Genomic DNA, 27203 nt, shown 5'->3' with positions numbered 1-27203 from the left:
AAACATTATATCACGAGTGAAATAAGCCATTCATTCTCATGTTCGAAATAATACATTATCAGACTCCTAAAATGTAGATGCTTGTACGGGGTCATTAATTTGGCAGATCAACAGCTACTTTCTTGGCGGAAAGGAAATAACCCATCGGGCGTTATTTCACTCGTGATTGAAATTTGATTTTACCCACAAAAAATCAACCCGCAATACACCTGCAAATTTGCATCTGTTGGACAAATTATTTTGCAACGTATGTCAGGTGCAACACGGATAGCAAATAAAGAGGAAAGTGGACAATTTAACAACACACTTTCTTCTAGGACTGGAATGGCATTAAATGGGTATGTGTACCGCGGTACAACCAGCGCATTCGCGAATACCATCTGTTGTCCAGTAAAAGCAACTTTAATTGAAAATTAAACGTCCCAAATATCCCTGACACAAATAAATTATTTTGACGACGCACGATTGGTCATTTAAATGCTTGCACTTATTTTTTTTTATAAACCGTGAATGTGAACTTTAATAAGACCTTTGACCCCTATGATTCAATGAAAGATACGTATTTATGACGAGTGTACTGATAAATGTAACAAATGTGTAATTTATTATTGTAAAGCACTTGGTGTATTATTACAAAACAGTATAATATTTAAACAATTGTGCCATATGTGGCACTTGTGTAAATACTAAAAGTATGAATAAACAGTAATTGTAGATTATGTAGTTGTAAAACAACTATAAAATATCAAATTAATTTTGATTACTAGTTTAATATAAAAAGATACTTCTACTTATTTTATCACATGTTCCAACTCTTTTCCAATTTCAGTTTGATTTATCGAAATAATTAAATAAAAATCCATTGCAACTGACAACAGGAACTGTATTTTGTTAATATATTTATATACATTTTTGAAAGCTATCCTGTAGAGGTTTTTTTTACAATATTCTGCCTTCAGTGTTTGCTTATGGTCCACTTTCTTCCTCAGAATTCAATTTCTCCAACAGATGGTTTCATCTAGTAAGTTTAATTAACTTTTATGCGAGGGTAGTGCTAATAGTTCAAAGTACTAAACTCATTCATCTTTAATTTCACGGCTTCAAATGATTTCAAATATAAATTATATATTTGTTTTAAATAAAACGTAAATTGAGACATCAATTCATATTTCCAGATTAATCTGGGTAGAAACAAACTATTACTTATGGGTATTTTTTCCAGCTTAGAACTCGGGAAAACTAGGCCACTGGATCAAAGATTATTGTTAAATTGTTTATAATTTAACAGTAAATGCCGATAAACTTTGACCGATTATATCTCGAGAACCAATAAACGGAATTTACCTTTTTTTAAAGTCTTTCCAAGTACTTTAAAATTATAATTTTTGAAAAAAAACTAAATTGCATATTGATAAATGTAATCTAATTTAAAAATAAAAAAAGTGTTAAAAATTTACTGTGGCAGTTTTAATCAATCGATTTCAATTTTTCAAAAACCATTTGAAAGGTTCAGCAGTCTTTTCTACGTGAAAAAATTTTCAAGTGTCTAGATGCTTTATTTGTCACTCATATGTGTCACTCATTAGAAGTAAATTAGAATACGGATCCATTATCTGGTACCCTGTATATCATAATTATATTTGTCAAATAGAGTCGGTGCAGCGGAGGTTCTTGAAGTTTATTTATTTTAAAAGAAATGGTGCTTATCCTGATAGAGGTATAGACAATAAGGTGTTGCTTCAAGCTTTCCAATTGCAGTCATTATTGCTTAGAAGAAACTGTTCAGCAATTGCTTTTGTTTATAATTTAATAAACTACAGAATCGACTGCCCTGCTCTATTGGAAAAATTAAATTTATTTGTTCCAAGGATAGAAACTCGGCATAATGTTACCTTTTATTGTGATCTTGCAAATACTAATGTAATGAGAAAATCACCTATTTTTAATGCATGCACTATTTTTAATTCTATATCATCTTTGTGTGACCTTCATTTTGATAGTTTAGTCCAAATAATTCGTGTGTANTTAATCCTTTCAGGTACTGTAGATGAAGATTTCTGTTAGTTAGTTATATAAGTTGTTCCCTTTGTTTTTTTTCCTATTTATTAGTCATTATTACTTTACCTATTGTTCTATATGTAATTGTCCTATTATTGGTCTTGACTGTTGGGCAATAAAGCATTATTATTATTATTATTATTATTATTATTATTATTATTATTATTTGAAGCTGTGCAACATTTTGAAAATTCAAACATATTTTTTTCAAAAGTTTTTGCAAAATATTATTTTGCGAAAACTGTAGAACCGATTTTATTGAAATTTGGTGTGTTGTTTTATTATACTCTAAGGTTTTTTTTACCAAAATTAGAATGCCCTCGGAACAACTAAAATATTTTAAAAAAATCATCCAAAAAAACTTGAATATTTTGCCTTTTTTCATTAATTATTGCTATTTTGCCACATCGGTAATAAATTTAAACATTTTTAACTTACAGTATATTGTGCAAAATTCAGTTCTAAAACTTTTTTCCTCTTCAATATTTTTCCAAAATGAATAGATTCCAAGATATAAGTAAAAATCTCAGATAAAATAGATATTTTTTAAATTCTTTTAACATTTTTGCAATTTTGAAAATGTTCCGGACACCGCCCAGATCTAGGGATCTACACTTTTATTATGTTAGTTGTACTGAAGGTATTCCAGCAAAAATTAGCTTGCCCCTTCTTACATCCAAAAAGTGGGATATTTCGACAGATCCGCACTGGTCTAATAGGTTTCTAAGAGCAGCACAGAATGATATCTAAGCTTCTAAGGACATATTCTAGAAACTTCAGATAAATAAAAAAATGTATAACTATGTACACGAGGATGATTTCCACTACATTATATTATGCATTCAATTTTTTCTGAAATCGGGAATTTACACGTTTGATCTTTGTTTGATGAGAAAACTTAAGGAAGCCCATCGTTATATGTTTTCGAAACCTAGCCTGATGTCTAAACTTTACAGCTTAAGTTTTTATGTATTTTTATAAATTATGTTCATTTATTTTGTGTGAGCGTGTTCATATTTACATTATTAAACTGAGTCCGGTTCTGTTAAGAGCGCGTATCCCCGATTTCTGAGACGAGACGAACAATACAACGTTGACAGGTTGACGTATTTGTTATTTTCGCGGGCGGTGTTTTTCGTATAAATGCCTTGACGTGTATTTAATTAATATTTTTAGTGAACCAACAATTTTAGACTTGATTCGAATTAGCTTAATTATTTTATTTTTTATGTTGTCATCCACATTTAGCTCACGCTTTATTGTTCGCATTCTTTACAGTCCGTGATGTGATTACAATTTCGTAAAGTACCGTGTAACTGTTCGTGCAATTTAAATTCGTCGTGGCCCCTTTGTACCCGAAATTTCCCGAATCGCTTGTTAAGGTTTTTTCGTCTTTGTGAAGACCGCCGCCTTAGGACAGACGAGCACCATACGAATTATTGCTTCCCACAAACCACATTTCTGCACTGCGACTTGTCATAATTTCGCTCGCTTAATTGGGCCATTTAGTCATATCCTGTTGGTTATTTAAAGGCGAATATGGGGCTGTTTCGGTTTCCCGATATTTCACACAACCGTGAACAGAAATTATACCCGTTTTATTCCAATATATCCGTTTAAAACAGTGAGAAAAATTTACAAAAATGTACACAGTGTTGGATACAGGCTCGGATACAGGGAACGAAGTAAAAATAAAATGAAATAACGTACTAATAAGTAAGTAATTTATAAATATGTACGATGTTTGCATGTCCAATGAAATGATTCCAGACGGAATTACTGAGAAGTTTCGTTCAACCGATTAGGCTATTTTTCACGAATCAACGCGTATTATGGTTAGTTTAATGTATCCAATTAGTTCTGAGTCAGCGGACATATTGCAAAATACATTTTTACTTCTGTAATCAGAAGATATTAGTTCAGAATTCGATGACTATCCAACACAGAATAAATAAATATTACCCGACAATTTAAGTAACGGAAATGACTGAAAAAAATAAAAACATATTTTACGTATCTACAGAATGTACCATTGAAAATGATCACTCCAGTAACTTTTTATTTTTGACTTTAGGAAAAAGGCTATCGGCAAAAGTTGAAGGTAACAGCCTTAAAGGCTTCAAACAATCGTTATAAAACAAACAATTAAACCTAGTATTTACAACTGGAACAATAAATTTTTCATAGTTTTTAAATGTGTAAATTTTTCTGGTTTAAAAAGTATAAATATATCAAAAGATTCATAAGTATGCATTGGTAATTTTTTGTTTTATATCGATAACAGATATCTGCAATTGCTCACTGTGTTACTGCTATTAAAATGCAATAAAGAGTGTTGTTTAGTCTTGAATGAAATAAACTTATATAGAGCGATGTTTTAAATATGTTTTAAACATGTTTGAATTTAACTGTTAGACTTTATTACAATTTAATTTCAATTTAACAACAATGACATGGCAAAGCTGGAATATTTGTCGTGTAAATTATTAATTAGAAAAAAAGTGCTGAAGAAAACATATGACTATTTTTACTGTTGAAATCTGAAAGAGTATCTTGCATCTAGAAAATGACCATAACTTTTATGAGACAGTTTTTTTTTCCTAAAACAAAAAATAAAAAAGCCCAGGTAATCATTTTCGGTGGGAATCCCTGTGTAATTGTTAATAAAATACTAATTATCATTTGAGCAATATCATTAAGTACTATTAAAGTGAATTAATTAACTATTTAATTATTTATTTCCTCCCACGACGTCCATTAAAATCATTCTGTTCTTTAGACATATTATTTATTAATTAATTTGAAGTTGTTCATTTTATAGTATCTATTTAAATAGTGCACAAGGCTCAGATTCGGTCTGTACGATTTCAACTATGATAAATTGTTGGGGGTTGCCTAAATATGTGACGTCACATTAAAAGAGTATATTGTATGCATTGTATTTTTTTGAAAAATAAATACTTAGCAATGTTTTATCACATTTTGTTTTGTATACAGCGCACTGTTTGCTTTTAACGATGCATAGGGTGATTAGTTCGCCCTTGTGACCTTGAAAATATCTATATTGTGGCACTTTGTTATACGAAACGGGGTTTCAATTTCTATTCTTAATGGGAATGAGCCGTGTAACAGTATTTCCTCCATTCATCAATGGGTTTGACTTATACTACTTCAGTATCACTGCGACGCGGTCTGAATAACTTAACCTGAACCTCAATACGAGGCTGAACAGTAATGTGACTTAATTTTTCCAGTCGCATTTTTAAATCGCACACATAATAGACCTGTCATGTGCAGACGTGCCCTAGTCGCATTAAAATTCATACCACCTACCCAGACTTTAATATACTGCATCAGATACGGTGGTTAATAAGAGTTCTTGTATCTTGTTCCGAACGAAATCTCGCCGGACGGTGATAAAACTGGTTCTTAAACGAGATAGCCTTCTGGAACCCCGAGCAGATTGTTGAAAAGTTCTTCCGTTCGTTAAAATTTACAAAATGAATAAGAGGGTCCTCCCTGGATTGCAACCAGTGTTGTGCTAAAAAATCATACGACAAACACCTACCTCGGACGTGTTGAAAATGTAGGGATGGATTCCTACAGCCATTGCCGTTGTTTTTCAGACATATTTTAATGGAGAAGCGGAAGAGGATGTTACGTGGACAAGAAGTCAGGATTATTGAAAACATCGATGGTTAATGAACACAAAGAACTCGTGAAAATGTTAAACATTTACGATTAGACGTAGAAAGCGGTTACATACCTATCTACAAGTTTTAGGAAACTTAAAGTCTTATCCAGGTTTCGAATATTTTTCTTATAAGAGGAACACAACGGCCTGAAGGAAACAAGAATAATGTCAGTACGGTGTGCAGTTGCATCAGAAATAAGAAAAGTTGCAAGAAAATATGTCTAACTTGTCTAATAGAAACAATAACATCGGTTAAATGGTTTTGATTTGTTTCATATTAGGGGAAAAAACTTTTTCCACGTATTGTTTTGAGCGCTCATACTTAAAAAAATTGTACGAATTTACGTTGCATACATTCTAGAATATGAATATGTATTAATTGTTTAAACGGAATCGCCTATGAGTAATATCTACTAACACAACGCATTATTGTTGTTTATTAGAATGAGTACTACGAAATGCGACGTAAATATTATTGTGTACTCCAAATATCGACGTTCTTTGTAAATAACTTCTCTCAACTAACTTGCCAAAGAAGCAACTGTTTAAATTTGAATCTACACAATTTTTATGGTACCATTTGTTTGCTCTATAAAGATTCAGTTGTTAAAATTTAGGAAATAATAGTATATTGTTATATTAGGATTATAGACTAGGCAGTATCTGTTTTGGTTTGGGTGAATCGTATATCCACGGAGATTTTTGGCTTTTTGGATTTCAAATATCATTAGAAATGAAAATTTTTCTATGCGCATAAAAAAAACGTGGGCCTAACTTTTGGCAGCACAATATGTTAAAAAAATTCGAAAAATGTCATATTTTTCTTCCTATTTAATTATGTATCTTTTCAAGAGTTGATTTTAGGTGAAAATGGAAGAGGAAAAAAACAATGTTTGTAATTAAATTTTTTACAAAATATGACTAGTTACAAATCGAATTAATCATGATTATTTTTGTAAAAATCAAAAAAATCGCCAAAAATGGGGTTAAAAAACATTACTTTTTAGGGAATTTTTGGGGTCTTTAAAATTTGTATAGGACCTTCATACCTGGCTCAAGAAAACTTCATGTTATGTAGAATCATCACACAAAATTTCATCAAAATCGGTTTGATAGATTTTGCATAATAATTTTGCAATGCAGTTTTGAAAACAAATTTGCAAATTTTTAAAATTTTGCTCAGCAAAAACCAAGGCCCTTAGATACTTGAAAATTTAATAACATATAGAAGGGTTTCCAAGCTTTCAAACGCTTTTTGAAAAATTCGAATCTGTCAATTAGGAGAGTTCTGGCGCTTGTTTAAATATTGGTCGAATTTTTGTACTTATAAACAATTAGAATAACTTTGTGAATATTCAATCAAATCAAATTTTTTAAAGTTGGTTTTAAAAGTTATTGGAAAGACGCTTCTTTAAAAAGAAAAAACAGATCGGTTGGTCAATTAGTTATGTAGTTATAGCCGATCAAAGTGAACCGTCATTTACACTAAATGTACTGGGACATCCGGGCTAATTTTTCTAAAAATACCTTTGGTATTCCGGGTCTAAATTTGCAATACTTTTCTTCATTGGCAACCTACTTTAAAACGTGTTTAAAGTTATTTATGCAAGCGAGAAATTCAAGAAAATGGTACGGGTGGTGGTGGGGGGTGAAGCAGAGAGCGCGGCCGCTTCGGCCTGCTCGAAATTGAATCGACGAGTTCAAAACTGCGATTTAAAAACAATAATTAGCGTATTTTCAAATGCCTATTGTTAATAATTATTGGTCTTTCAACAGTCCCATAATTATTTATCTTTAAACTTCCTTTAATTATCAACTTTATTTTTTTATTGTATCAAAGGTAAGTGAATAAACTTATATACTGTTTATCAAAGATCAAAATCAAATTAATTTAAATATTCTAAAATTGTTTGAACAACAATTATTTTCAAAATATGTCGAAAATTGGTAATATAATGAGTTAATTTCTCATTTGCTTATAATTTAAACAATAAATAATATTTGAATGTATATATTTTTATACATATAAATAAATATAATATACATTCATAAATTTAAAACAAAATTTTGTGTACATTTTCTAAATTCTGATTTATTAATGCAATTAAGTATGAATAAAATATTATTGATTTTTTATAATTAATTTATTAATTTAATCATCATTTCTTTTGTGATTAAAGTGTAATTCAAATATTATTAGAGACTTTTGACAGTCAACAAATGTGATAGTTTTGTGACGGTTGGAGGAAAAAGTGCTTTCCAGGACGACAATTAAAATGAATTAAATTGGCTCAGAAAGACACAACCGTCCACTACTGACTGACCTCCTCGTACATGTACGATAATAAGGTCGTCTCCAGTTTTTGATTTAAGGCTATTGTTTCATATTTACGGCTCATCGTTGTTCGAAACTGATACCAATTTTATGTTCAAGTAATGCTGCTATAAATGTATCTGCATCATAATAATGGTTTTGGCCTGGTTCCCTATATTTGAAGTTTATACTGTTGTTTGCATTACAATTTATTTTTGCATTGTCTGAAAGCAAATAGGACATGAAAATGCTCTTTTACTAAAAGACTTTTAGGTAGATAGTCATTAAATCCAACTATATATAATTCACTGTAGTTTCCAGTATAGCAAGCCCAAAAATAAACTGAAAAAATTTATTCCACCCAGACTTATCCAAATTTAAAACAAAATTGGCTGTTACAAATATGTTTGTTGACATTTAGGACAGTATTGACCGACTAATATACCAAGTGTCTCATTTTAAGGGAAATCTTATAATATTAAAAATAATTTCTAACTGCATGGTAAATAGTTAAGATATTAAGTTGTTGGCTTTAAAATGGGACACCAGGTAGATAAGAAATGCACGTTTTATTTTTTAAAAACGTATTTTATTGTTAAGATTTTTCGTTATGATTAATTATATTACTATTAAACATTTTTCAATTAATTTGTTTTAATTTAATACCTTAATAACGAACTAAAATTACACATTTCGATCATGCCGAGTCGTCGAATGTTAAAAGCCCTAAATTGTGCATTCAGTTATTCGCTACAATAAATCATAGTCTGAATAAATATTTATTATACGATTGGTTAGCTGCAATTACTAATAATTAAAACAGCCTTACACTGCTATATGCCCACATTTATCCTTGAAATACCATGTATAATTTTCACTTTATTATGTTATGCACACATACCGATTTGATACGCAAAGAGTACAAAAGAAACTGCAAAAAGTGCTCAGTTGGGTTAACAAGCATATTATTATTTAGGTAATAAGCAAAAGAAAGACAAACTTTCGCTTTTGACTTACAAGTGGGCAATAAAGAAAAAAAAGCGCCGCAGACAAAAATTTGTAACTTTTCAAGGTCAAACGACTAAATCGAAATCTGGAAATATTACAGAAAAACTGATGCCCACGAGCAGGATTTTCCTTCAGGTTTTATAAAAAATAATAATAGGAACAAATTTCACGTCATTTTCTATTATGGAGATCTTCGCCAATAGCCCTACTATAACCGAAAATTAAAAAATTATATTATTATATTACTAACTTTAAAAATTGTATTTACAATAAAATTTAGTAACAGAAAAAAGAAAGTGATGTATTTACCTATTAATTATCAAAATTGTTCCTACTTGGTTTATGAATATTAAGAAATATGAAAAAATATAAAAACAAATTTTCATAAGGTAGCCAGCCAACTTATCTATTTACATATAAAACAACGCCGCCAACTTTTCGTTTGCCTCCACTTTTAACAAAATATTTTTAAAACTGAATGTTTTTATAAAACAGGTTTTATTCGTTCGTCTTTTAAATTTGCAAATTTACGTATAATATCTTCATAAAATTGAGGATCGGTACTAAGACTTTGCAATATTTTTTTTTGTATGTTTCCTTATCCTTAAAGCCTCACTGACATCAGGTACTATCCGCGTACTATGCGACCCATACATTAACCGTGAACTGAAACTATAAGCAGCTTTGAGCCGGCCTCAGTCTCAGTTCCTTCATACGACGAGCCGTTACTGCGTTAATATCTTTGAAAACGTTTTAATTAGAGTAGAAATTAGTCTTTGTGAGTTCCACTAAATATGGATATAAATAAACAGAGCACTAAAAAGCCAAAAGTGAAATGGCAGCAAGGCTACAATTCGAAAGATGCGTAAATATAGCTCGTCTTGCAAATATTTTAGGCATATTTAATTTTTGCGACACGGTAAAACAGCAATTTGCTTTGAAAATAAAGTAAAATAAGTGTAGCGCACTCAGACATCGCCACATATATATTCCAGCTGACATTTTTATTCTCTTGTACCTTTTTAATATGGGAAACACGTTGCCATTATTTATTTCTCCAGGGTTATACTGTCAGGATCTGCATTCCTGGGGAGGCTGTATGCGCGCTTATTAAATTTAGGGTAGGATGGATTTATGATTTCACTTAGTTCGCACAAGGTGATTTACTCAAGTTTTGAAAGCTTCACCAGGAATGTGTGCATGAAAGTTTTGATCCTCGAAAGAATGCAATCGCTTTGTCTGGTTATATTCATCAAGTATGTATTTTAGTTTTATATTACTACAAATTTGAGGAAATAGGACGCGTAAAAATTATAACTTTTAAGGTGTAACGGACGTGCGGGTGCTATCGCTGGGCGCAGGGGTAGTTCGATCGGAGTGCTTTGGTGTCGCAACATTTGCATAAGGCATATTTGGCTCAAACAACTTACTTCGGCCACCAGTTTGTATCTCCAGCTACAAGATTTTCCAACCTTTTGCGAACACATTGTATAATCGTTTATATATTTTTCTGTTTACACTAGATATCGTAAAATGGTCTAAATATTCGACTGCGTTGATAGATGTCACAGTTAATTTTTTTTATGAAAACAAGATGATTACTTCACCATAGATTTCTTATAAAATTTAAATAACAACTCGGGTTTATATTGACTAAAAATATTGATTATATATTATGAGATGTAATATATTGTATAATAATATCTGTACCGTTTACTTTGCTTTAGGCTAAATAACAGGTATTTTTAAAACAGGTCTACAATATTTTAACTTGCTGCAAACTATAAGGCGATTTATTTTTCCTATAATAGAATTTCTTCCCCTTGAAGGGGCCATAGAATCTTGCTTAAAAAGACGTGTATTACTCATGTGTTCTTAGACTTAAACGAAAACGATACATTATTACTAGTATTAGGTAAATTTTACTAAAAAAATTTAGAAATAGTAGAGATAGATATCAAAGAATACAAAATTAAAAGTACCTACTTAAAATTTAGGTAGTTTAGGCATGATTTCTAGAACTATTTTCGAAACAGGAAATTATCTCACAATTTTTTAGGCCAAATTAATAATACCTTTCACTAACCTTTCTAGATAGAAAGTTTTTATTTTGTTTATTATTTATGTCAAGAGAAGTTTCCTTCTATTCTATCTGATGCATGCAAATTACGTAAAATATTCTGAAATTGTTCATCTTATTTACTTCACGTAGCTTTTAAATCGATACGACAGATGCTGTCGTGAAATCTCATTTCCTGCAAAGAATTTTTAAGGAACTTCGGGAAATATAATCATAAAAATTGCTATCGCATTGATGAGAAAATTTGTATTCTCCCTATTTATAAGCTTCACTGGTGTAAAACTCGAACGTGTAGCCAGTGAACGTATTTGGTTAAGATATAAAAAACAGTATATTGTTTTACGTTTTACATGATTAACAATAACAGTTTAAGTATTTCATATAAGTACTCCAGTGTTCGACAGCTTTAAAATAATGTTAAACATGTTATAATCTTTTATTAGAGAACAAGTACAGACTCTAGAACAACCAACACAACAGGCTCCATTGTTTAAATTAATAAATTGCAAATAACTTTGTGTTATTATCCTATTGAAGTATATGAAGGAATAAACGTTTAAATTAGATGCTTTACGTTTGAAAGGTACCGTGGATTAGTCGATGTTATGCGATATTTATTTTGTTTTTTTTCTAAAATAAACTACAGGTTCGTTTACCTTGGTTCAATTACGACTTGCTAATAAAAACATCCAACTCCTATATTTCCGTGTGCAGCTATGAATGTATTTGTAAATATTGTAAGGACGCTGATATAGGCTATAAAATATACTGGGTGGCCCAAGCTATACGGACAACTCGTTTCACATCAGTGTTAATGACACAATCGGAAATCCGTAAAGAAAATATACTCGGCAAAAAAAACTGAGGGAGCAAAAATAATTCCATATTTTCACTTTGTGAATAATGGTCGTATCGGGAAAATAAAAAAGCATTTAGAAGCTTGAAGATTCTAGTTTTGAAATATAGAGATGAAACATTATTTTGATCATCACTTTCGGAGCAATCAAAAGAAATAATGCAAGGCAAAAATTTTACAATTTTTCTTTCAGAACTGCCCATGGGCTTAGAAAAATTGTTTCTGGCCTAATCAATGCCAAGGTCATTGGTTTTTTGCATTGTCTGTAAATTTTTTTCTCATTGAGACTATTGAGTGAAAAATCACCTTTTTTTTGATCATCGATATCTCATGGACTAATGATCGTACGGGGAAGGGAAGGTCGGTTTTGTAAATTTTAATCAATCCTCTTTAAGGACCTTTTGATATGTTTGAGAAAAGAAAAACAAATTTAAAGTCAGTATTAATTTGAAAATGTGCAAAAAATTACTTTTTCTGCTGTTTTGAAAAATCAACGACAACTTTACAAACGTTACGAAAAGTACCAAGGTTTGTAGGATTTTTCTTTAGCTCAATATATGCCCTTAAGGCCTGTAAATTTTGAAATCGATCGGTCCAACCGTTTTCCTTTCGTGAATCGTCAAAGTTTTATAAAAAATTAAAGAAGCATGTTTGTTGCCCCTTAAACGTCAGATAATGATGACTAAGATGATAATTTTTTTTATGTTATCTTGCTCACAATTTCGCGTTAAAAGCTCTTCATAGGTATATCGAAAAAAAAATTAAGTTTTGAAAAAAAATCAAATTTTTCAAAATTGTTTGCATTAATTTTTTTATAATGTCACATTAAATACTTATCAAATGTAGAAAAAAGAAATTGTTAATAAAATTTAAGATATTTTTTTTTTAATGAAAAATATTGGTAGTTTTGGAAAGTGTTTTTCTAAAGGCAGAAAAATGCATGAAGCTTCACTTGGGGGTAATAAACTTAAATTAGTGCAATTAATTTGATCTCGATGAAATACGGCATGCGAGGAAAAAATCGCATCAAAACTAATTCAGTATAATTAATATAAAAAAAAAATATTGAAAATTTCAAATTTTTCTCTTAAATTTAAAAAAAAAATTTTCAATGCGAAATTGTAAAAAGATAACGCAATTTTTTTTATTTTAAAAAATTTGATTTTTTTCAAAATTGAATTTATTTTGCCGAGTTTACTTTATCTCATTTAATAGGCAAATTATTTTCCTGTCACTTAGGACTCGACCGGAAATTATCACAATTTTCATATTTGAACGAGACACCATATTTTTTTTACCACCTGTGAAAAAAATGAACCTCTTACACCAATAGAATCAATCAAGGGTTATTTTTATGAAAATAGTTTTGCCTGATCAAAAATCTCACACTGAAAAAAGCAGACCATTACAAGATAAAAATAATTATATTACACTTTTCAAAAATTCAAAACTTCAAAATCTGTTTCCGCCTTCTGAACAATGACTTCGTTTTTTATTATGTGTTGACAATTTAAATTTGTTTGTTTTTGTCTATTTCCATTTACATACATCGTTACACAATAATTTGAAACACATTTTTCACCGTTCAACAAAATAATCGCTATCTCTTTTAATTTTCTTTTAACGGTACTATATTCATTCTCCAAAATTTTGGTCGAACCCCATTGAATTGCATGACCGTTTTCCCAAGCATTATACCAAAATTTTTGATTTTTCTAATTCGCTTTTTTAATCATTGTGCTCGTCTATTCTAATTTTTTATAGGTTGAAAGGTCTCTCCATCATACTGTTTATGCATTCGCAATTCTATTCCATTCTATAAATGCAATTTCTTAAATTTTGAACATCATTATTTGACATCAAAGTTCTTAAGTAGTGTGAAAAAAATGCATTTACAGCATAGCTTGTGATTAAAATTAAAAGTGATTTTTTCCAAACTACATTTTTTCTGACAGATTAAATAAATCAAGCGTTTTTTTCTCTATGGATCTTTTGTTAATCGGTATCTTTGCGTCCAATATGGAGTTATATTGAATTATCTTTAATTTTAGGTAAATGAAATTAATAGAAATTAATTAAAACCTTAAAAAATTGCGAACAGACACTTTCAACATAAAACAAATCTACATATTGGGTATTTCGATCTGTCCGTCTGTCTTAGTTAACTATTAGGGCAAAAAGAAACAACTAAATACTCAAAGATGAAAAATTATATACGATCTACAATAATTTCACTATAATCAAGTTGAAGTACCAGAAAAAAATATTGTCTCTAGACATCGACCAAAGCCCTTTAATGAAATGTTTGTAATGATTTTCATGGAATGTTATTTATTTTGCTGTATAAAAGCTTATCGTGTTATGAAAGAAACGCTTTTAATCGACAATTGGAGAAGAATTCGTCTCGGTTGGGTCATCACCAATTAAAATAGAATTCATTACCACCACATGACAATGAACAGGACGCAGACATACACCGAGCCTAAAAGTAATCTAATACAATGCATTCGAAGCAGATTCTCCAAGATCCTAATTTATTCATAATATCTCCTTCATACCAGCCGCCTTCTCTCGGATGTTAGATATCAGATTTAAATCGAGTTAGGCAGGTTCGAATTACGTAGGAGCTAGAGCGTAACCAGTGAGAACGACCAAGAAGGAAAAAAAAACAGCGAAGTGCACATCTAGGACTCCCAGAAAACTTTCCCAGATTTTGTCAGATTTACATAAGAAATATAGCCACTATTCTAAAAATAGCATTTTCATACACATTGTTCTCATTTATGTATACAAGGTTCAGTTTGTTTATATTATGTAGTTTTTATTAGTTTAGAGCCTGCGACTGTAATTTTATATACGGGGTGTGTCGTAAATAGCCAGCCAAACTTGAACGCTAGATTCTACGTGCAAAATAAGAAAGCTACAAGCCTTTGCTTGTACTCCTTTAGGACCTGCGACCTTTTTTCTTATTTTTCATATTCGTCAGAAGTTTGACAGAGTAATGAATAGAGAATTTTTTTTCAATGTAACCACAAGTAAGAAATTTAAACATTAAAGTAATAATTACACAGCTCCACAAAAAAAAGTGGAATCTCCGAAAGACAAGACCCTGGTATCTATGTGTTTTTGGGATCGCTGAATCCGAATTCGTTGTCCGTTTGACCCGATTAGCTCTGAGCTTTCTTTCTTTAATATTATTTGTTACTCAAATTTTAATACACATAAATGAATACTTGAGTGTTTTGAGTTAGCAGATCTGATCAGGTCAAACAGACCCCGGATTCGGATTAAGCGACCCCAAAAACGTATAGATACATTGGTTTCCTTTGTTGGTAACTGATTCTCTACATTTGACCTTGAATTGACCTTAACGCAGAGCTGATCGGATCAAACGGACACCGGATTTGGATTCACAGACCCCAAAAACGTGGGGGCGATATGTGGGTTTACTTTGTGAACAATTGATTCTCTACATTTGACCTTCAACTGACCTTAACACATCGAACATCGGATTCAGATTTACCGACCCCAAAAACGTATAGATACTCGTATGTATGGTTACTTTGTTGGCAATTGATTATCTACATTTGACCTTCAACCAGAGCTAATCGAGTCAGACCGGATTCGTATTCAGCGACCGCAAAAACATATAGAGACCAGGGTCTTGTCTTTCGGATATTCCACTTTTTTTTTGTTAATTAAAATTAAGAATTTGAAATAAAAATTAAAAATTGTTTATTAAATCCTGCTTTCTATACTTTTGATGCAAATTTTTATGATTTTTTGTTTCTCTGTATTTTATTTTATTTTAAATTGTATCTATTAACTATACATTTTATTCAATCATTATTTTTCCTTAGTTTAAATTGAATTGAAATTCAGCTTATAATATAACCATTTTTCTTACAGTTAACTAAATAAATGAATTGTATAATATAATCCCACAAAGATATTTCAAACACGCATTCTATTATGCAACAATTTTATCGCAAAATGCTTGTCCTCGGAATAAAATTAAAATTCTCTGAAAATAATTCATTACTTCGTCACATAAAAAATGTTATTTATAAATTTTTAACACAGTTTCGGATTTGAAAATATAATTTCACTGCTTATCTGCCTACAATCATCTTGTTTTTAACCAAAGAACATGAATATACTTTCCCAAAGCATAACCTCAAAAATGTCAAAAAATCGCGATTTTGGCACTTTTAGGTTAGGATATCTCGAAAACCAAAGCCAATTGAGAAATTTCAGGCTTGGATTCGAATTCAGAGCAATAAAATCCTCCGAATAACTACTTTTAGTTTCTCGGTTAGAGAGTCGGCTTGTGTAATTTTAATGAAACAAACTGGGTTGATTAAAAAAAGTGCCATAAAAATATGAACCATATTCTTATAGCACTTTTATTATACGTTGTATTTTTTCTAGACGAATTATGGTTATAGCACGATTAATAAAAGTACACACAAAAAGCTACAAGCATCTTACTCACAATTTCATCATGGTGAAATTTACAAATGACACCTATTAGTAGCATTTTATCACCTACGAGTTGCTTCGGGCAGTTTTTTTGAGTAACTAAATGTGGGACTTCAATATTTGCATTTGCAAAGCTATACCGAGATAAAATTATCATACATAAACAGTACTCTTAGCCCAGTTTAAACAACCGCATTACTTGAATGCGGGATATTTGGAATTGTGTTAAATGTAATACATTGGTGCTAATTTTTTTTTAATGCAAGTCGGTAACTTGATATATGCGTAAACCAAGACGTAACGAATACGGTACTGCCTACAAGTGGCATTTCACAAAAGGTGTTAATATTTATTGTCAGCACATTGTAATGTTATTAACGTTTATCGTCGTTCAATAGAAAGCTTGAGTAAATTGAAAGCAAAATAACTTTTTTAATTCCCTTAACTCCGATAAGGTCTCAACTGCGTTTCAATTTTTTTTATTCTCGTTTGATGATTAAGTTGGAAATTTTAAGGTTTGAATATTTTATATACCTTATATACAGTGTGATTCACAACTTATACAAAAAAATTCGGAAATAGATGCGTCATGGAAAATGAATGAAACAAATACATTCAAAATTTTTCATCACCCTGTATACTTATATGTTATACGTACTTTTTTTTATATGTGCAATAATTGCATAATCCAGTAGTTTCAATAAAACAATACTTAAGTACGTTACTTATACCAACTAATACTTATCTACCAAAAAATAGTTTTAATGTACGTGATAATATTCGAATTTTGTTTATAATTTGATCATACCCATAGCTGCCGTATTATCATGTTTCGTGCTTGGGTTATTGCTATTAACACTTTTTTAATGACGTAATTTTAAGCAAAAACGTTTGTTTCGTTATATTTTAATATTGAAAATACACTGTAAATACCGTTAAAAATTTAGTTTAACGGTATTATAATGCAAGTAACTTTCTCACAGAGTATTCCGTAGTATCTTATATATTAAAATAAAAGACCGCAACGAAAAGATAGTAGTTGCCGTTACAAAAATTAATTTGAAAATCAACGAATGAAAAACAACATATTAGAGCATTAGAGTCGAGCATAAATTAAATTGTAGTTTGTTAATATTAATATAATAGTTAACACTATAGAGAATAAATAAATAACCTACTATTTAAGTAGGTATATCTAAACTTCTAAGCTTTAAATTTTCAAAAAAATGTAAACCTAAATCATAAATTTATTTCAAGTCTGCTTCATTAAGCTCGAATACGTTTAATAAACAACTTCTACAATTCAAGGCTAAAATTATTTTGCGATAAAAAGAATAATATTCATTAAAAGTTGTTCGTTTATTATATATTATATAATCATCAAGTTGACAAAATTTTGCTGTTACCTTATTGTACAAAAGGGAGTTTATTTCTATCGTAGAATAATTAAATACGAGACAACCAAAACTGCATGACAAATGTATTGTATACAATTTCAGTGTAGGTGTAGGTACGTGGTGACCCATATAAAGCCCCATAGTCGAATATCTCGAAAAGCAAAAGTGAATCTGTCTGGAAAAAGTCGAAGTATTTTCATTTATTTTATATGACAACACCTGTAATGGCATATACTTTCAGAATTGAAGATTTATAAACCCTACCCAATATATTTTTACAGAACTCACATATTTCTTTATATTTCATTGAAAGTAAATAGGTACGTTATTATAACATCGTGAGTTCATGTTAATTTTATGTACTTAAAGCACCACTGTCAATTTCAAACATAGTTTAAAATAACACTATTTCCATGTATGTGAAAATATACATATTTTCTCGCTATTCCCAAAATAGCAGATTAATTTTATGTAAATTAAGATACTTCCGAAGCTACAGCTACTCCCGTGTTGTTTTCTACATGAAACAGACCCGTGGTCATTTCAGGACATATTTAAAACTCAATTTGCTGCACTACCATTCGAGCAATTACATAACAATTAGCCGATAACTGGGTAACGACGACAAAAATAATTAACTGACATATGAACAGCCTACGATATAAGAAAGTTTCTATATACAGACATAACAGAGATTTGAACGGCAGTAAAGCTTTGACTCTAGAAAAGTACAAAAATAACACAATTGATTATTAGTTAATCAAATGTATATACTTAATATTAAATGATAAACACTTGTTTGATGTTATTTCTGATTACATAATTAAAAATGAGGGTAATTTTTGCTGAACTGAATCGTTTGATAATTATTCATTGGAAATAGTTCATTGTAACTCTTTTTATTTAAAATATTCCCTTCTCTTTCCTATACCCTTTTAAAATAATTCTGGCGGTACCTTTAAAGTCAATGAAACCCACATTGTGTCAATTATGACTAATGAGAGACATGGCTTAATAATGGTTCTAGGAATATGCTAGTTTGGCTAGAAATACGGGGTCTGTTCAAAAATTAACCGAATTTTTTAAATTACGCGCTAATATAGCTATTTAGTGCTGTAGTTGGTTGCGTATAGCCTGCTGTGTAACCTAATGTTCTTAGATTGTTGATATCTCATTTAGTTTTCGTGAGCCACTCATAACATTAATCTATTTAATTACAATGTCAAAAATATTTGTGTTGCAAAACTACGTTCGTAAAGAATCAGAAATTAAGTTAATATAATAGAAAAGGCGGGAACTAATATTAATAATAAAAAAGCGGAAGTAAAAGTTCTTAAAGATTAAAATTATTTTTATCAAGGGCTACCTCAAATGTCAATTATTCAATTCACAAAGGTATCTCGTGTAAAGTTTAACAGTTGTATAAGACACTGTTAGATGTTTTGTAAAACAAATTTAGTAGCAAAGAAAGAACATTTTTTCTCTTTTCGTTGTCGCAGTTGAAAATTCCACTTGGAAGGATATTTGTGTGTACTGTATCTCATGTTTGCTAAATTCTATGTAAAAAATTAACATTTCCCAAAGATTTTATAATATCCCATCAATCTTCCAAATATTTATGTAAAGCAATTCATTACTTTTTATATAAATACATTTATACATTCCAGTGATGTATTACTCATGAAATACAGGACGAACTTAAAAATATAATTGCAATTTTTCCTTAAAAATTCTCTATTAATGTCCATTACAGTATTCTGATTTGAAAAATGACATTTTCAAATTTAAATATGCAAATTTGTATTGCACAAATCTACTCTAAGAAAAACATATACCCCCATTTTCTTGTTAAACTAAAAAGTAGATACATGTATCTTTCTTAAAATACAAAGAATATTATTAGAACTTATCAAAAAAAGACCTCTAACGCTAGCTCATTTCGAAATGTTCAGACTAATACGCGTAATAGATTGTTAAAAAAAAGGAAATTGTCTATTTTTATTTATTTTTCTCTGTCGAAGACGCCCATGCGGAAATAGCATAAATATAATCGTCCAAATATAAATGGCGGCGTTTCACTTTGTGTACTTGGCACTTGAAAAACAAGTTATGTTATTTTAAATCGCAGCAAGCCATTGAGGTTTATTAATACGCCATTGTTTTGCAGGTTTTCGCGGGGAAACAGAGGTGAATGAAACCCCATCAATAAACGTCTTAATTTCAAGATGAGGGAAATAACGTTTCAAATAAAACACCTGAATTGGTAGAGGATTTGCTGGTGAACCCTTATTAAGCTTTAAGTGGGCAATTTTCCACGGTTAAGACATCCCTTACTGGGTGGATGGGGAATAAGAGATATAAAACGAGGTTTAAATAAATTGGGATCCGAAAGGATATTTAGCTGTATGAAATTGATTGTAAATGTTTAAGTTGGGTGGTGGTGAAAAGATTCGAAGTGTGCCCAAGTTTGGATTTTTGTAAGAAAGTCGGTTTTCGCAAAGGTTTGATTTTTACGTTATCTAAATGGGTTTATTTTAGGATCTACATTGCTTCACAAAATAAGTGCAATTTTTTAATAGGACACCCTTCCTAGGCTTTTTAAACAGTAAAATATAAATAATTGGTAAGGATAACATGTCAATAATTTTTTAAGGATGTTTATACAGAACATAAAGTAAAATAGTGAAGTTTGTCGTACCGGGAAAATTATGTAATTACCTAGATTGTAAAGGTTGATAGGAAGAAACCATTCACGCATGATACCTATACAAACAGGATGCAAATAAAAAATTAAATAGACGCTCCATCAGAGATTCGTTATCAATTATTTTTTATTTTTTTGTCTCATTGTAGTATTCTTATTTGTATTATGGTTAGGGTACACATTATTATTACTTTTTATTTATTTATGTTCGTTTAGAAAATTCTTCCTATATTTTGCCTGTTTTATAATAAAAATGAATGGCATCCACGCTAGAATTTTGGTGATGCGTGTGTTGAGATCTCGGAAACTATAAGAGATAGATAAACAACTGTAAATAAAAAAATGTTGGTCAATACACTATAAAAATTTGTTCTGTGTGAATACATTAAAAATACTGAGTGAACTTGAAAAATAAATTATCAAACATTAAAAGTTTTGACTTCTCGTCCGCCAAATAATAAACGCGAAGGAGTAACGGCAACAGCGCAATAGAGTTAGAATAAGGATAGGTCGCGGGAAATTTAAATTAACGTTTCGATACACATATTAGTCATTAGAAATGGATTACATTCAACTTGTGTTTATTTGTGTAATTCAATTTGGAATAATAAAATAAAATGTGAAATTTTTTAATGAAGCATGTTTTTTTGACTTCCTTTTTTATTTATTACGTACAATAAATTTTTAATATAAAAAGTAAAAAATAAAGCAGCCTATAAAAAATGAAATATTTATACTTTGCATCACAGTGCATATAACAATTTGACAATAATAATTTAATATAATTTTTCATTTTAAAATTAACATTATAATAATTTCTGTATATTTTTTAGAATATTTTTGGCTGCAATAACATCGTATCACGGTATAATATTACAGATATCAAATCGTATTATACTTTCATAAATGCAATCGCTTTAAACTCTTGTCTTATAAGGAACATTTGTATTCACAGAAGTGCATCATAGTAGTATACTACTTACGCATGTAACTAAATCATATTTAAACTTTTCCACGCGAATCACTTCGTAATCACAGTTTGTAGATAATCTAAAATACGTAAAAGTTCTTTGCAAACAGAGCAGTGCATCCTTTGTGTCTTATACTCTATGTCGATTAGTTGATGTCCTGGAACGGTGTGCGGAGGTTCTGGCTCCATAATCTTTTTTCTCCTGCTTTTTTTAGTCACAAATTTTTCTTTCTACTGACTCTGTTCGTCATCTGACATTTTATAGGTGAAAGCAATCAGCTGTGCAAGCGATCACATAGCATAATGTATACCTATATACACAAATAATATTCATGCACTGTTGCAACTTGTGGCATTCATTTATGTATATTGGGTAAATAATAATAATAGAGAGCTGGAAATATATAATTAAGTATCTTAAATTCGATTTTATTCAATATCTACAAGTAAGTATCACAATGTACTTACTTTCTAATCATAAAGAATATTTTTCTCTGCATTGGCAGCAATTATTATTTAACACGATAAGTATAGGATTCCCCCGATAAAGCACTCGGTCTCCTTAATAGTTTCGCTCACAAAATTGCTATTGTATTCATATTAACAGAATGAACATTTCACTTAATCCAATGTGGATAGAAATTAAGACATTATTGAATGCGATGTGACATTTTACCATTTTTTCAAAATAAATATTAAATTTTTTTTTTCAACAAAATATAAATTTGTATTGTTATTGTTATAAATAGAAACACTAAACCTAAACGTTTGCTCATAGTTTCCGGAAACGTATTTTGATAAAAATGAATAGACAATAAAATCGAAAGAGAAATAAATTGTGGTTGTTTAAGGATCTAAATCTAATTAAAAAATTACATATATTACATTTACGCTATACTCTACACTTTCTATAAATAAATGTGCCCCTCTCAGTTGGATCTGACAATAAAATCGATATGGGAGCTCAGCACCTTCAGCAAAACCACTGAGCCCCAGGATTCAGCACCTACGATATTTAAAAAACTTTTCTTACGACACTAATTTTGTGACAGTTTTTGTGAAAGATGGGGTTTTTTAGATTTAAAATGTATTTAGGTATAAAATGTATGTTAAAACTGTAAGATTAACCTAACAAACCATAGGAGTACATAATTCTAAAATTAGTTGCTTTACGTGGTTTGGAGGTGTATTTAATTTTTTTTAATATATTTTAAGCAAATTAAACAGCAATTGCAACGTTATTCACCATTTTTAATAAAATGAACCAGACTTTAAATAAATTAGCCACCAACTGCAGCACTATTAAAAAGGACTACTTCTTGAACTACTTCACAACCTTCATAAGCATTTCCTAAACCTTTTCGAAGACAAAACGCCTTTTAAATTAATTATCTTCTGGGAAACTACTTACGTCGAGTGCATCTTGTTCTTAGCCATGTCGGTTTAAACTTTAAAAATCCCGGGTGCAAGCTAACAGATCGTTCCACCGTTTGTTTACATGTAGCGGACACAATCACAGGTTGTAGCGCAAAAGGACGCACACGAGCACCGGAGAACAAGTGAACGCCGCGACTTTCGGAACAGGTAGAGTGCGCTAAGCCTACTTTACTTTGTTAATGCTTTTAAGTTTCGTGCGGAACTGCGCGACGGGGCACGGTCGTGGGTTTTTAGGCGGAAGCGCCATCTGTCCGCCGCGACGGTAGTTACGGATGGCGCCAAAAATTGGTGCAGGGTGGACCGGTAACCAAAATATTTGTTAGACGTACATGGTGGGTCAGATTTTATATAGAATAATACTCTTTTTTGTTTTTCTTTTTGTGACCCTGTAAGGAAGATACAGGGTGTTGAAATTCTCAAAATATTCGTATTTTTTTTACAAGTACCGAAAACGATATGTCACACCAAACTTACTTAATATGCTTTGCAAGTTAACCTATTTTTTTTATTTTATTTTGAACTAATTCAAACAAATTAAAAAAAAAATTCATAAAAAAATCTTGGATATCAGAAATCTAGGTATACAAAAACTATTTGTTTGCGAGAGCTAATAATAAAATGTGTTTTTTCAAAGGAATTGAATAAAAAGGACAAATTTTATTTTTATACAGGGTGTTAATGATAAGTTTTGCCAAACTTTAATGGCGTATTTTACCGATGAAAATAATCAAGATTTGCCCTATAAAAATTTTTTATAGGACGCTTCCCTACGGAGATACAGGGTGTTAAAAGTTTCAAATATTTATATTATTTTTCCTGTAACTTTACTGGCATGAACAGATTGAATGATAAAATTTGGGGGATGTCATTTTTTGGTAGGGACTATTTTTCATGGATAACTTATTCCAAAATACACTCCAGTGATGTAGTTATTGGGGGAGTAGGGGACCTTTTTCGAAAAAAAATCGTATGCCACTGGTTTTTTAAATAATTTTAAATGTTTTTAAAATATACAGTCAATTTGCGGCAATAGAGTGTTCTTGTAAAGTATTCGTAAAATTTACTGGTCTTTAGATAATTGGGAAATCAAATAAGAAGATACTTAAGTACCTACGTTGCTATTTACATTTTCTATTAATTGCTAAATGTGTAAGAATAAATTCGATACCTTATATTTTTGAGATATTTCAAAACACTATACAACGCCACTGTTTTGTAGAAACAGATTTTAATAAAAACAAATATAGTATTCAATTACACAGATATTGAATTAGCAGATATACATTTTACATACGGTAGAGCGAATGGCAATGCTAGACAAGCTGAACGACTTTATAGACAGACTTTTTCAATTCGACGTTGTCCAAAAAGGAATACTTTTTCAAACGTTCACCGTCCAGCTCCTGAAACTGCATGTTTGTCGCTACCAAAACATCAAGCAAGAGAAAGACCTGTTCGTACAGTTCATTTGTGAGACAGAATTTTGGAATCTGTAGATGAAGACTCTTCTACCAGTACCAGACAGATATCAACAGATGGGTGTATCACGTGTAACAATTTGGAACGTCTTAATCTTCATCTAGTGGTTGGTCCTTTAAAAAGTCCCATAGCACTGCGGCCTAATTAGGCCTATTGTGCGTCCCACTACTAGTCCTATTCAGCAAGTAGATTTGTCCTTTTTACAAAGTCCAAAAGCTTCCTTGCTGACACTTCTCTCAATTCCTTGGGTTCCAAATAGGGTCTCCCAAGGAGCGTCATTCTGCTACGTGCAAATCCCGGGCACTCGCCCAGGATATGCAGAGAAGTTTCATCCGCTGATTCACATCCTCGGCAGACTGGACTGTCTACAAGCTTTAGCTTATGTAGATGTTTCCTAAAGTGACAGTGTCCCGTTATGAGTCCTGTCACTCTCCTGAGCCGGATTCTATTCAAGCTCAGTAGCTCATTCGCTCTTCCCTTCGAAGGATACTCCATAAGCTCCTTACAATGGCTATGTCCTGGCCTTGAAGTCCAGTATTTCCTATGTTCTGACTCTGTCCATTTGCCCAGAGCCCGCCTGACCACACTGGGAGATGTGCCACAGAAGGGCTCCGGGCCAATGAACACTGTCTCGGATCCCTTCCTAGCAAGTTCATCCGCTTTCTCATTTCCACAAATGCCTTTGTGCCCTGGCACCCAACACAGTCTGACTGTATTGTTGGTGGCCAGTTCAGTCAGCATCTGTAAACAGTCCCACACCAGTTTTGAACTTACCTTGTGTGCGGCTAAAGCTTTAATTGCAGCTTGACTATCAGAGAATATATATATGAGTTTACGTCTATAACCTCTACGTACATTCTCTGCCAGACACGCCATTATCGCGAAGATTTCTGCTTGGAATACAGTAGGGAACTCCCCCAGACTGTAGCTTGCACTCCATCTGGGTCTGAGTCCATATATTCCTGCACCCGTCCCTCTGGTCATTTTGGAGCCATCTGTAAACCATACTAGGCTCCACCTTTCCAGGGTATTAAACCTTTCCTCCCACTTGCTTTGATCCTCTATTCGAGTCTCAAATGGCTTGTGGAAGTGAAACCTTGGGACCATCTTGTAGGATACCATCCCAAGAGTTGGTTCCGACATAGATGTGTCTATGATCCTGGAGTGGGAATCACCCCTCCAGTCATTGTTATTCCTGAGTCGATATGCTGCTAGCCGCGCTTCTCTTTCAACCACTATATGCAGCGGTGGCAGATTTAGCATGACTTCTAGTGCAGCTGTCGGGGTCGATGCCATCGCCCCCGTTATACCTAAACAGGCCAATCTCTGAATTCTATTCAGTTTTTCCCTCGCTGTGGTCTGTTGTGTTTTCTGCCACCATAACACAGCGCCGTAAATAATCCTGGGTCTTACTATCGACGTATACAACCAGTGTGACATCTTTGGTTTCAGTCCCCAGGTTTTCCCAATAAGGCGACGGCATACACACTATGTCTGCTTTGCCTTACTCACCACTTTTTCTAAGTGCGCATTCCAGGTAAGCTTACTATCCAGTATCACTCCTAGATATTTTACTTCCCTGGAAAGTGTAATGCCCCTCTCCTCTATTATAGGTTCAGAGAGTCCAGTTAAATTTCTTCTCCTGGTGAAGGATACTACGACCGTTTTGTCAGAGTTTACTGACAGTGCCTGCCCCTTACACCAGTCATCTATCCATTTCAAAGCCTCTTCTCTATGAGAACCAAGTCGTCCGCATAGCCTTGTGTATAAAATCCCTTTCGATTAAGGCCCTCCAGTGCGCCGTCCACCACTAATCCCTATAACAGGGGAGACAGTACGCCTCCCTGGGGGCAGCCCCGGCCTACCTTACACCTGGATGTTTCTCCCGAAAGGGTAGCTGTTACTGTCCGGTTTCTCAACATGGTATCTATCCAACGACACAAAGTGTCATCAAGGCCCCTGTTGCGAACTGCCGAATTAATAGATTCGAAAGGTGTATTATCAAATGCTCCTTCAATATCTAAAAAAGCTGCCAAAGCTAGATCTTTGTCGTACATCGCCCTCCCTATCCTAGAGACTAGGCCATGAAGAGCTGTGTCGACTGATCTGCCTGCCTGATAGGCGTATTGGTACCTGTGTAGAGGATTTACCCTCAACACCCCGTCCCTTATATGCCTATCAACTATTCTCTCCAACGTTTTCAGGAGGAAAGATGTTAAACTTATCGGGCGATATGCGATATTTGAAACGTCTTACGTGAGCAGCAATTACGCCCATATCATGTCCAGCGAGTTGATGCATTAAATGAAAATGACTATCAACCGAGGAATGAATTTTGTCAGTGATTTTTATAACAATGCGAACACCCTGATTTTTAGTTACATATTAATGTTACTTACCGATGAAGCGAAATTCACAAGAGAAACCAATTCGAATCGTCATTATAACCACCAATGGGCGGCTGAAAATCCGCATATTATTTCCCAACGTCGATCCAAGAACAGGTTTCTCCGAATGTTTGGGCAGACATTGGGGGTGATTACTTGATTGGTCCCTACTTTTTACCCAGAACCCACGATGGTAGAACTTATCAAAGGTTCCTACAAGAAGAATTACCACCACTTCTAGAAGTGCCATTGAGGTTACGTCAATTATTGTGGTATATGCATAATGGGGCGTCACCTCATTACGGCCTTACCGTTAGACAGTTGCTGAATAATCAGT

At 31.9% G+C, this 27203-nt stretch overlaps 1 protein-coding gene across 4 annotated transcripts in view; it reads right to left on the bottom strand.

Moving 5' to 3' along the window:
* Positions 1–27203, bottom strand: part of LOC108914143 (cytochrome b reductase 1) — a 135984-nt gene that overhangs the window by 41571 nt on the left and 67210 nt on the right. Inside the window, exon 1 of one of the 4 annotated variants that reach the window (XM_018719897.1) lies at positions 22975–23189. The exons of the other annotated variants lie outside the window; for them this stretch is intronic. Coding sequence (XP_018575413.1) covers positions 22975–23000 — 26 coding nt within the window. The 5' untranslated portion in view covers positions 23001–23189. Of the gene's footprint in view, positions 1–22974; positions 23190–27203 lie in introns of those variants that run through there. 4 annotated transcript variants of the gene reach the window in all.

The sequence above is a fragment of the Anoplophora glabripennis genome, unplaced genomic scaffold, assembly GCF_000390285.2.
Source record: "Anoplophora glabripennis isolate ALB-LARVAE unplaced genomic scaffold, Agla_2.0 scaffold16, whole genome shotgun sequence".
In the NCBI taxonomy this organism is placed as follows: domain Eukaryota; kingdom Metazoa; phylum Arthropoda; class Insecta; order Coleoptera; family Cerambycidae; genus Anoplophora; species Anoplophora glabripennis.
Note: the sequence above shows the minus strand (reverse complement) of the source record. Positions and strands in the feature narration are given on the sequence as shown.